The 13,724-nt window shown below is 32.1% G+C and overlaps 1 protein-coding gene across 3 annotated transcripts in view; it reads right to left on the bottom strand.

The window, feature by feature from the left end:
* LOC149773072 (protein Mdm4-like) overlaps positions 1-13,724 on the bottom strand; it is an 84,684-nt gene that overhangs the window by 26,168 nt on the left and 44,792 nt on the right. For all 3 annotated transcript variants that reach the window (XR_016417496.1, XM_089946907.1, XM_089946906.1), the window contains exons 6-10: positions 11,870-11,978; positions 11,155-11,359; positions 8,219-8,385; positions 6,775-6,948; positions 5,104-5,199 (exon numbers count right to left, since the gene is read on the bottom strand). Coding sequence is in view for 2 of the 3 variants with exons in the window: in XM_089946907.1 (XP_089803033.1) it covers positions 5,104-5,199; positions 6,775-6,948; positions 8,219-8,385; positions 11,155-11,359; positions 11,870-11,978 (751 nt within the window). In the remaining variant the exon portion in view is untranslated. The remainder of the gene's footprint in view (positions 1-5,103; positions 5,200-6,774; positions 6,949-8,218; positions 8,386-11,154; positions 11,360-11,869; positions 11,979-13,724) is intronic.

The raw sequence follows: 13,724 nt of genomic DNA, 5'->3' as shown, positions 1-13,724 counted from the left end.
CATCATAATTCAAGGATTTTTCAACATAACCATCATAATTCAAGCATTTTTCAACATAACCATCATAATTCAAGTATTTTTCAACATAACCATCATAATTCAAGCATTTTTCAACATAACCATCATAATTCAACTATTTTTCAACATAACCATCATAATTCAAGTATTTTTTAACATAACCATCAAAATTCAAGTATTTTTCAACATAACCATCATAAATCAACTATTTTTCAACATAACCATCATAATTCAAGTACTTTTCAACATAACCATCATAATTCAAGCACTTTTCAACATAACCATCTTAATTCAACTATTTTTCAACATAACCATCATAATTCAAGTATTTTTTAACATAACCATCAAAATTCAAGCACTTTTCAACATAACCATCTTAATTCAACTATTTTTCAACATAGCCATCATAATTCAACTATTTTTCAACATAACCATCATAATTCAAGCACTTTTCAACATAACCATCATAATTCAAGCACTTTTCAACATAACCATCATAATTCAAGTACTTTTCAACATAACCATCATAATTCAACTATTTTTCAACATAACCATCATAATTCAAGTATTTTTTAACATAACCATCAAAATTCAAGCATTTTTCAACATAACCAACATAATTCAAGTATTTTTCAACATAACCATCATAATTCAAGTACTTTTCAACATAACCATCATAATTCAAGTACTTTTCAACATAACCATCATAATTCAACTATTTTTCAACATAACCATCACAATTCAAGCACTTTTCAACATAACCATCATAATTCAAGCATTTTTCAACATAACCATCATAATTCAAGCATTTTTCAACATAACCATCATAATTCAAGCACTTTTCAACATAACCATCATAATTCAAGCACTTTTCAACATAACCATCATAATTCAAGCATTTTTCAACATAACCATCATAATTCAAGCATTTTTCAACATAACCATCATAATTCAAGTACTTTTCAACATAACCATCATAATTCAAGCACTTTTCAACATAACCATCATAATTCAACTATTTTTCAACATAACCATCATAATTCAACTATTTTTCAACATAACCATCATAATTCAAGCACTTTTCAACATAACCATCATAATTCAACTATTTTTCAACATAACCATCATAATTCCAGCACTTTTCAACATGGCCATCATAATTCAAGCATTTTTCAACATAACCATCATAATTCAAGCATTTTTCAACATAACCATCATAATTCAACTATTTTTCAACATAACCATCATAATTCAAGTATTTTTTAACATAACCATCAAAATTCAAGTATTTTTCAACATAACCATCATAAATCAACTATTTTTCAACATAACCATCATAATTCAAGTACTTTTCAACATAACCATCATAATTCAAGCACTTTTCAACATAACCATCTTAATTCAACTATTTTTCAACATAACCATCATAATTCAAGTATTTTTTAACATAACCATCAAAATTCAAGCACTTTTCAACATAACCATCTTAATTCAACTATTTTTCAACATAACCATCATAATTCAAGTATTTTTTAACATAACCATCAAAATTCAAGCACTTTTCAACATAACCATCATAATTCAACTATTTTTCAACATAGCCATCATAATTCAACTATTTTTCAACATAACCATCATAATTCAAGCACTTTTCAACATAACCATCATAATTCAAGCACTTTTCAACATAACCATCATAATTCAAGTACTTTTCAACATAACCATCATAATTCAACTATTTTTCAACATAACCATCATAATTCAAGTATTTTTTAACATAACCATCAAAATTCAAGCATTTTTCAACATAACCAACATAATTCAAGTATTTTTCAACATAACCATCATAATTCAAGTACTTTTCAACATAACCATCATAATTCAAGTACTTTTCAACATAACCATCATAATTCAACTATTTTTCAACATAACCATCATAATTCAAGCACTTTTCAACATAACCATCATAATTCAAGCATTTTTCAACATAACCATCATAATTCAAGCATTTTTCAACATAACCATCATAATTCAAGCACTTTTCAACATAACCATCATAATTCAAGCACTTTTCAACATAACCATCATAATTCAAGCATTTTTCAACATAACCATCATAATTCAAGCATTTTTCAACATAACCATCATAATTCAAGTACTTTTCAACATAACCATCATAATTCAAGCACTTTTCAACATAACCATCATAATTCAACTATTTTTCAACATAACCATCATAATTCAACTATTTTTCAACATAACCATCATAATTCAAGCACTTTTCAACATAACCATCATAATTCAAGCATTTTTCAACATAACCATCATAATTCAAGCATTTTTCAACATAACCATCATAATTGAAGCATTTTTCAACATAACCATCATAATTCAAGCATTTTTCAACATAACCATCATAATTCAAGTACTTTTCAACATAACCATCATAATTCAAGTATTTTTCAACATAACCATCATAATTCAAGTACTTTTCAACATAACCATCATAATTCAAGCACTTTTCAACATAACCATCATAATCCAACTATTTTTCAACATAACCATCAAAATTCAAGTATTTTTCAACATAACCATCAAAATTCAAGTATTTTTCAACATAACCATCATAATTCAAGCACTTTTCAACATAACCATCATAATTCAAGCACTTTTCAATATAACCATCATAATTCAAGCACTTTTCAACATAACCATCATAATTCAAGCATTTTTCAACATAACCATCATAATTCAAGTACTTTTCAACATAACCATCATAATTCAAGTATTTTTCAACATAACCATCATAATTCAAGTATTTTTCAACATAACCATCATAATTCAAGCAGTTTTCAACATAACCATCATAATTCAAGCATTTTTCAACATAACCATCATAATTCAAGCATTTTTCAACATAACCATCATAATTCAAGCATTTTTCAACATAACCATCATAATTCAAGCACTTTTCAACATAACCATCATAATTCAAGTATTTTTCAACATAACCATCATAATTCAAGCATTTTTCAACATAACCATCATAATTCAAGCACTTTTCAACATAACCATCATAATTCAAGCATTTTTCAACATAACCATCATAATTCAAGTATTTTTCGACATAACCATCATAATTCAAGTACTTTTCAACATAACCATCATAATTCAAGCACTTTTCAACATAACCATCATAATTCAACTATTTTTCAACATAACCATCATAATTCAAGCACTTTTCAACATGGCCATCATAATTCAAGCATTTTTCGACATAACCATCAAAATTCAAGCACTTTTCAACATAACCATCATAATTCAACTATTTTTCAACATAACCATCATAATTCAAGCACTTTTCAACATGGGCATCATAATTCAAGCATTTTTCAACATAACCATCATAATTCAAGCACTTTTCAACATAACCATCATAATTCAACTATTTTTCAACATAACCATCATAATTCAAGCACTTTTCAACATGGCCATCATAATTCAAGCATTTTTCAACATAACCATCATAATTCAAGCATTTTTCAACATAACCATCATAATTCAAGTTTTTTCAACATAACCATCATAATTCAAGCATTTTTCAACATAACCATCATAATTCAAGCATTTTTCAATATAACCATCAAAATTCAAGCATTTTTCAACATAACCATCATAATTCAAGCACTTTTCAACATAACCATCATAATTCAAGCACTTTTCAACATGGCCATCATAATTCAAGCATTTTTCAACATAACCATCATAATTCAAGCACTTTTCAACATAACCATCATAATTCAACTATTTTTCAACATAACCATCATAATTCAAGCACTTTTCAACATGGCCATCATAATTCAAGCATTTTTCGACATAACCATCAAAATTCAAGCACTTTTCAACATAGCCATCATAATTCAAGCATTTTTCAACATAACCATCATAATCCAAGCATTTTTCAACATAACCATCATAATTCAAGTATTTTTCAACATAACCATCATAATTCAAGTATTTTTCAACATAACCATCATAATTCAAGCATTTTTCAACATAACCATCATAATTCAAGCACTTTTCAACATAACCATCATAATTCAAGCATTTTTCAACATAACCATCATAATTCAAGCATTTTTCAACATAACCATCATAATTCAAGCACTTTTCAACATAACCATCATAATTCAAGCATTTTTCAACATAACCATCATAATTCAAGCATTTTTCAACATAACCATCATAATTCAAGCATTTTTCAACATAACCATCATAATTCAAGTACTTTTCAACATAACCATCATAATTCAAGCACTTTTCAACATGGCCATCATAATTCAAGCATTTTCCAACATAACCATCATAATTCAAGCATTTTTCAACATAACCATCATAATTCAAGCATTTTTCAACATAACCAACATAATTCTTTTTGTCATTGTCATACTTTTGCAACAATGGGTCTTTTATTTATATCAACCATGAAATCAAAGAAAATATGTGTCACAAATAATTGTGAATTTATATTAAGTAAAATGTCTCTTGAAAGGAATGATAAGTGCAGCAGTAATGTGTTCACTTTGTGATCCCGATTTACATTCCGTGAACCAGGTGTGATAGTATGTGGCTTTTTGTTCAAATTCAGTGATCTCTAGAGGACTTTTTGGTTTCCTCCAAATTACTTCCCACCCACACTTGGTCATTTAAAATGGGAAGCTGAAACTTTAACTTTTTGCAACTGGCACAAATAATAAACAATTCACAGCTTGAACAATGGTTACTTGTTCTGCTGGGCAAGTGACAAAGAATCAGAAAAGCATCTTGTAAAACCTGCCTGCCCTTTCTCAGCCACCAATTATAAATACATGCAGAGAAGTGGAACTTTAATGCCCTGAAGTTCTGCAGAACTCAATGTTTCATCTGCATTCCTATGATTGTCAGCATAAACATGGTTTCTTACTTTGAATGCCAAACCTTAACATTGCTGAAGATGGTGATGGTAGCAGAAAATTTACTCATATATTTTTGACCATGGTTATGTCGATGATACAAAAAAAGAGCTTAAAATTCAAGTTCCTTTACCCCTTCTGTAAGTTCTCTGTCTGTGTCTGCTTCTTCATCACTACAATCAGCAAAGAACTCAATATCACTGTCCTTACACACAACCAACAGGCCAGCCTAAAATCAAAGAAAAAATAAAGAGATTTATTTACAAAGAAAGATCTTTTCCAGCTGGAAATAATATGTTGAACTTAAACAATGACTATTCAGTTTCTTTCTGAACTACAGTAAATATTTGTTCTGCCAGAGTTTATTGTGTACATTATTACCATTATCCTACGGACTGATTAACCTACCATTCTGGGTTTTTAACAGATGCAGACCCTTGGGTGTTGATGCTTGGAATATAAACGTGACCCATTTCTGACGCATAAAAATTCCAGCCTGTGGATTTTTATGAGACATATTGATTGGGATGGGACCTGGGTTGTAATTACCCATGATTCCCTTCCAGCATAATTTCCTGCTAACCACGCGCTGTCCATAACATCTATACTCAATGCACCAGTGATGGGCATTGGCCAGACTACTGTTTACACCTTACTGGCCAATAATATTGCATCTATGTCAATTCAGTATGAACTGGGTGGAGTTAACAGGTCACTAATGTCACACTTTGGTGTTCACAAATGAATAAAGGTAAGACTGTGTTGAGATTATTTTTGATGTTCATGATAGACGAAGAGTGAATTTATTTTGATCTGACTGTATTAACTTTTGATCAAATATTGACATTTGTTTGATTGCTTGTCAAATTATAATCAATCAGACTACACTGTGGAAAATAAGGTAACTCATAAAGTCATCTGTCAAAAGTGGACAAACTTTAACTGTATTTTATAGCTGATTAATCGGCTTCAAAACGTTAAAAAATTCAAGTGTTTTATTTACTGTATCATTTAGTAAAAATTAACTGGTCAATTTACAAATACATATGAAACAAAATTATTCTGTCTCATTATTTCAAGTAATTCCAAAGCACAAAAAAATCATTCAACAAAATTCTTGAGTTTTTTAATTACTTGATATTAAATAATGAGATGCAATAACCAAAGAAAAAGAAAGTAACAATTCGGAGAAGAAGGATAATAAATTCCAAAAGGTTGCAAGAAGACTCAGCAAAGAATGGGAAAGTAAATTTCTATTGGTTAAAATTGCTAAGAAAGATGGAAATATGGTGATGATATATAACTGGAGTAAGGACAAAGGCAGGTTCAATCTTCAAAAATAAAATATAAAATAATCCTTTTTCTTTTTAATATGCCAAACAAAATTAGGAAGATAAACACTTATATAAAAATCATTAATGGCCATGCCTGTCTCACTTTGCTTGTCTGTTTCTTACAAAGTAATGTACAGGTGTTTCTCTTTATTTGACATTAACAAAAAATCTAAAACATCTCTCTGATCCACTAATAATGAATAATCTCAGCTATGAGCTCGTGTCAAAAAAAAAAAAAAATGCAGAGATTTAAGTTTTGAGTCTAGTGACTTTCATTCTTACTCCTGGGATAATGTAGTCACGGCTCAAAAGACTCTTTAGTACTTAAATCTGTGGATTATACAGAATGGTCTGTTAATTATCATTCTTACATGTAATTCATGCATAACAAACAAAATAAAGAATACAAGTGCATATCATATTCTAAAAATAACAGTGGACAAGATTTGTATATTAAGTTTGTGACATACCTCTCCTGAATGGACAGAACTATCATCAGACATTTTGTCTGTGGATCTATCAGATGCTACATCGTACTCCAAGGCAAATTCTCTGTCTGAAGTTATCTCCACCGAAACCGACTCCTCCTCCTCCACAAACCAAAGGTCATCTGTGGAATCCTGTATTGGGATAGTGTCCTTGTCCTGTACAGAGAGTAGGAATGTTAATAAAGAAAACCTAAATAGGAGTTTTTATTTCATAATTTCACATAAAATGAGGGCAAGATCCAAATGATAGTAACACTTCCCAACTTAGAAGTACAGTCGTAAGCACAGTACGATTCAACAGGACAGGAACATTCCACTTGTCTATATATATTTCTGAGTGGTAGCAGAGGAAGATTGTCCCTTTTTCAAGATGCTCATTCAAATGGACGAGTGGCATTATATGCAGATTTAGTATCATGTACAGAACAGTATGTGTAAAACTGATGCAGGACAAATAAAAGTTCCAATTCACTTACCATGTACAACAAAAAGTCAACCAAAATTTATTTACTAGTACGATGATACAGTCTGCAAGTCCATCTGAACTTTATTTCTATCAGCTGTTGTCAATAACTTGTACATGAAGCTGGTTGACACCAGAACATTTGGTAAATATTTAAATTAAAATGTACACAACTAGATCTGTCAATTTGCATGACTGTGCTATTTGATTACATCCTGCTCAACATGCAATAATCTGACAAAGCCCATTCCTACACGAGACCTTTCATGATACCATTGCATACCAAGTTTCAGGAAGTTACCTCAAGTGGAAGATACTTACTGCATATACTTGCAGGCCAACTGCAAACTGCACTGACCCAGATCTGCCATCGAATAATGTGCCAGCAGATCTGGATCTTTGCAGTTTGTTAGGGAGTAATCAGTCAACCAAACAATATATACCTGGTCAACAGATGCAATGGTAGATCAGGATTTTTGTTGTATGTAATTAGACTTTACTTACAAGCTAGTATATACAGTAATAATGAAAGTGCTGGAGAGAGGTGGACAAACAATTTCTTTAAAATTGGAATAATTCTTACATTGCTGATTGGACTCATTCCATTCTTTTACAAGACAATGTATTGCCACATGACAAGAGCAAACAAAGTTTCATGATGAGACTTCAAACTGACAAAAAGATATGAAATGAAAATACTAGATACTGATTTTGCATTTGCAAAAACATGCTTATTCAGAACTTAATAAAACTTGTTAATAGTTATTTAATGTGTTTGAGATTATGTTGTGCATGGAACCCTTGCAAGAGATATCACAATATCTTATAATATCTCCTAAAAATCTCCCATATGTTCTGTCAAGATACTAAGGATCTGAACCAGATGTACATCTGAAAGGGAAGGTAAAAAGTCCAGCCCGTGGCAAAGTTTATTGAAGGCACAAAAATTGCCTGCATACAAACCTGGACACTTAGAACTTCACTCCCCTCCTCATTATCTCCCTCATTCTCCATCTTCACCTGGAAGTACCATGGATAGCCAGAGCTTTCTGGGTCGGCATATGTTATGCTTACTGAAGCATGTCTCTTTCTGCTTGAATGACTTCCACTGGAATCACTGGACACTTTTTCTGAAAAAGAAATCCAAACTCTGACAAAATAATAGGAAGGAGGGTAAGAGAGAATTTTAAAAAAAATCTACTGGAATGATTCAGGTGATAGATGAAGTGATAAAATCTGTGAGGCCGTTGTCGCATCAATGATGATGTTGCTGCAGCTGTAGCAATAAATGACTAAACAACCTCAATGATCCTTATATATATTTTGGCCACCCTATGTGTGATCTTTAAATATAAAAGTAATTAATGTCAAAGGATAGATGTATATCGTTCTTGCTACAAAATTTTGTTTTCAGATGAATGCACGCAATATTTTAAGAAATAACAATAAAGAATTGAATATATGTACAGTGATTGTGGGCGTTTTTCCTTCTTAAACAGTACTGAAAAATTCGACAACAAAATGAGAGACCACCTATCTTGAGAGACCATATTTTGTTGGCAGAAGGGGCAGTCTTTTAAGACAGGTTTTACTGTAACTGCACTGTCAGATCAGAAGAAACTTCAACCACTGCTCCCTTCCCCTCTTCATTTTAAACAAGTGCTTCCAGTATGACCTTCAAACTATCTAAGACTATTTCTTTCCTTCATCCCCCACCCTGATACATTTGAGGTCAAAAAGATGATGAGACCCTGCTGAAAACGAGATATTGCCACTAATACTCTTAACACCAGACAGATGGATGTGCCATTAACTAATACTCTTACCACCAGTCTTGCTAGAAAAGACTAAGCAAATGAGTTAAATTGGACAAGTACACTAGCATGTATCTACTCTATGCCTCAAAGACTATGCAACTGATTTAAAATAAAAAGAAAACTGCACTAGCATGTATTAAGTCTATGCATGAAAGATGATGCAACTGAGTCAAATGAGACAAGTGAACATGAAAAGACTATGCAACTGAGCGAAATGGGACAAGTATACTAAAATCTATCTACTCTATGCCTGCAAGACTATGCAGATGAGTTAAATGGGATAAGTACTGTTTTGCTGTATGTGAGAAAATCACCAAGAGAAACACTTGTGTAGGTATCATGATCAAAACATTCTGCTTTCAAGATAATGAAAAAGGGTAACAACTATTCCATAAAACAAAGCATGTTGAGCCTAACCGTTAAATTTAAAACCAAATGTTCAAACTTGATCTGAAGTCATTTTCTATCAAGCAGTCCTTGCAAGCCAGTAAGTGCAGTAAAGAACCATTTGCAGGAAACATCAGCAATGAACCTTGAAAGTCAGTGAAACCATCAAACTACCTTTTGCATTAAGTAAAATTTATCACCTAGGGAAAGTCACTCGTATCTTGGACATTTTCAGTCAAACAAATGTAATATTTATGCTGGAATTGACAAACATATTTGTTTGAACCCAATGTAGGTTACCATGGTAACCCTGACCTACCTTTACAAATCTAGCCCTCTACAACAACAGTTCCATGAAATGTGTCTCAGTTGCCAACTGTACTAAACAGATCTACAAAACATGTCTCACTTGCCAACTGTGTTAAACAGTTGTATGAAATAGGTCTCACTTACCAACTGTGCTTAAAGATGTCAGAAGGGAAAATGTTTAGTGGCAGAGAATTTTCAGCAATGTAATTGTCTCAGAGTCAAGATCATGAAAAAATATCCAACCAAACTTAATGTTACAACCTGTACACATCAGTTCTGGATACAAATATCCAATCAAACTTAATGTTACAACCTGTACACATCAGTACTGGATACAAATATCCAATCAAACTTAATGTTGCAACCTGTATACATCAGTACTGGATACAAATATCCAATAAAACTTAATGTTGCAACCTGTACACATCAGCAATTGACAGAAAATATCCAAACTTAATGTTACAACCTGTACACATCAGCAATCAATAGAAAATATTCAAAAAACTTAATGTTACAGCATGTACACATCCGTATTGGATTAAAATATCCAATCAAACTTAATGTTACAACCTGTACACATCAGCAATTGATAGAAAATATCCAAACTTAATGCAACAACCTGTACACATCAGCAATCGACAGAAAATATCCAATCAAACTTAATATTATAACCTCTACACAACAGCAATGAATAAAAATGTCCAATCAAAATTAAAATTACAACATGAACAGCAATGAATACAAAATTCCAGTCTATCTTAGTACTACATCTTGTATACATCAGCAATGGATAAAATGAAACAATCCTTATTTGTAACTACCATATATACACAATTACAAGTAGAGTCCCAACAACAGCATCCAAGACCCTGATCTGGTGTTCCATAACAAAATGGCGGAACAGTTGGTGCTGTTTTCTTCTACTGATAATCACTATAAAAACCTGCAAAGACCCTGACCTGCCAGTGCATAATGCAACAGGCAATCGGTGTCTATGCAGCTTGCAGCTGAATCTGACTTACAAGTGAGTATTTATAGTAGATTGTCAAGTTTTAGATCTATGAAAAATATCTGCTCTATGTTAAGTCCATATTATTTGACCTTCAAAATCTTAAATGCATGCCAATAGCTTCCTGTGGGTTGGTGGATTTTCCCAGGTTCTTCCTCCACCAGTTATTCTAGCTGCCATGTATAGCCTATCTTATGCTGAAAAATGGCATTAAACTCCATAACAACGACAATTTAAATGCAAGCTCTTATGACTGCTGAATCTTTTGATATCATTGCTAGACGACATATCTCCATATAGCTAACTGCTACTATAGTTGAGTCAAAATACAATGCAGATAATACCTGCAGATTTGAACAATTGGTTCAGTTTATTACCATGAGATCTCTTCTTCCTCTTTTCTTCATTCTGAGAAGATTTATCAAGTGAAATGTCCCCATCCACTTCATCAAATCCCTTAGGTGATACCTTGATCTTTGGTGACCTTCGCAAATGCGTGCTGGAATGTGTACTGCTGCTAATGATTGGGGATGAGTGGCACACAGCAATAGTCAGGGAGCCAGCTTGTGACAGTGATGCCATCTGGAAGGCATGAAATGTCATTGAAATCAGTCTGTATGTCCAATATTACAACTATTATGTTCTTATTCATTACAATATATGACCCTCTCAAGGGATTTTCTATGCATATGTCTTTTTTCTTTCATGTGAAACTTCTGCTTTTTCAAATTTTAAAGAGATTTTATTGCATAATGACTGGAAATATTTCTTTATTAATCATTTCCTTTTTCTTAAAATGCATTACAACATAATTAGAGACTTTCCATGTTTTCCATCATATTTTATCAGCAAAGAAGACAGACAGACATAGGACATGAATGTCCATGCCAAACAACAGTCAGACAGACTCTTCTAATAACTACTGAAATCCATGCATTTTAATGAGGTGATATTTGAGAATAAGAATGTTTCTATAAATTTGTGGCTAAGAATTAACTCTCAAACAACCAATGCATTGCCAAAAGGATTACTCTACTGTTTTAGCCTTTAATCTTTCTATAAATATGACACAAAAATATACGTATATCTTACAGAATTCTGCTGGTTCATTGATTGCTGTGGCATGGGTTTTGACACCAGATGACGCTTTCTCTTTATACATGTGTCTGGAACACTGAAGCAGTTCTTACTAAGCAAATCTCTGAAATACGAATAATAATAATAATAAACTTCTATAAAAGTCCCCAAAAATCTATGTGAATTCAATTTTACTTTATGGTTTGGCAAAAAACAACACTTTCATTAATACATATATTGATAAATAGGAAACAGTTCAAGTTGTTTCCAAAGAAGGATCATTGTTTGTAAGGTTTTTTAATTCATGGTTAACAGAAACAACAAAATAAACAAAATATGTATACCTTGGAAAAAAGTTCTTCAAAAAGACTTAAGAGCCACTGGATGAAAAGAAATTCCAGGAATTCAAAGTAAGACCATTTCTCCCTTTTAACTTCCGAGTGTTGAACCCATCTTTGATAATAATATTCATCGTTTGCTATGGGGGTCATAATGGATGTCATATTTACACCATTTTCATTTAGGAGCATGCAGACATCATTAGAAGTCATTATATCCATTTAGGGGAGAGGCTACAGCAAGATTCGAGAGGAAGTCATCATGGCAGTTACACTGGCTGTACAATTTGACACCATTTTGATTGAGGACCAACTATGGATCATAAACCTAGTTGTGAAAACCCATGCTGATACAGCTATCCATTCAGATGAAGCAGAGATAATGATAATTTCAAGATAGCCACCATGGCAACCATAGTCAGGGTCAATCTGCATCATTTTCATTTAGGACTTACTAGATACCATAAGATATCAAAATAACTTTCCATTTAGGACTTACTAAATACCATAAGATGTCAAAATAACTTTCCATTTTTGACTTACTAGATACCATAAGATATCAAAATAACTTTCCATTTAGGACTTACTAGATACCATAAGATGTCAAAATAACTTTCCATTTTTTACTTACTAGATACCATAAGATATCAAAATAACTTCCCATTTAGGACTTACTAGATACCATAAGATGTCAAAATAACTTTCCATTTTTGATTTACTTGATACCATAAGATGTCAAAATAACTTTCCATTTTTGATTTACTTGATACCATAAGATGTCAAAATAACTTTCCATTTAGGAGGATTAGCAATAAAAAGATTTTTGAAATGGCAGCCATGTTAAATATCAGTTCAGCACCATTGAAACTCAAGACCATGATGGCAGCCTTGCTGAATATGAGATGCCCACCATTTCCATTTAAATCAACTAGACAGTGTCAATATGACCAGCCATCTAAAAGAAACAGCAACGTTTTCCAGTTAGCTACAGTGGTGGCCATACTGGATGTCAGACTATCATTATTGTCATTTACAACCAACATTACACCATAAGAAGTCTTTCAAGGAAACCCAGGCTGATATGATCATTCATTCATTCAGAAGTAGGGAAAAGATTTTAAAGATGATAACACTTAAACAGCTATGGGGCATTGGAGTGGCACCATTTTCACTTAGGGATAACAAGATTTAAAAAATAACCACTATGAAAATCCCATTATGAAATTACCATCCATTCAGAAGTAGGGATAACAAGATTTTCAAAATAACCACTGTGAAAATCCCATTATGATATTACCATCCATTCAGAAGTAGGGATAACAAGATTATAAAAATAACCACTGTGAAAATCCCATTATGAAATTACCATCCATTCAGAAGTTGGGATAACAAGATTTTAAAAATAACCATTGTGAAAATGCCATCCATTCAGAAGTAGGTATAACAAAATTCTGAACCCGATAGCTGTGGTGGCCATATTGGATGTCTGAATGATACCAATTTCATTTAAGACCAAGTAGACCTGGGGTCTC

The sequence above is a fragment of the Sinohyriopsis cumingii genome, unplaced genomic scaffold, assembly GCF_028554795.1.
Source record: "Sinohyriopsis cumingii isolate HCF-2022 unplaced genomic scaffold, ASM2855479v2 utg000913l, whole genome shotgun sequence".
Lineage (NCBI taxonomy): Eukaryota > Metazoa > Mollusca > Bivalvia > Unionida > Unionidae > Sinohyriopsis > Sinohyriopsis cumingii.
This window is presented reverse-complemented; position numbering and strand designations above follow the sequence as displayed.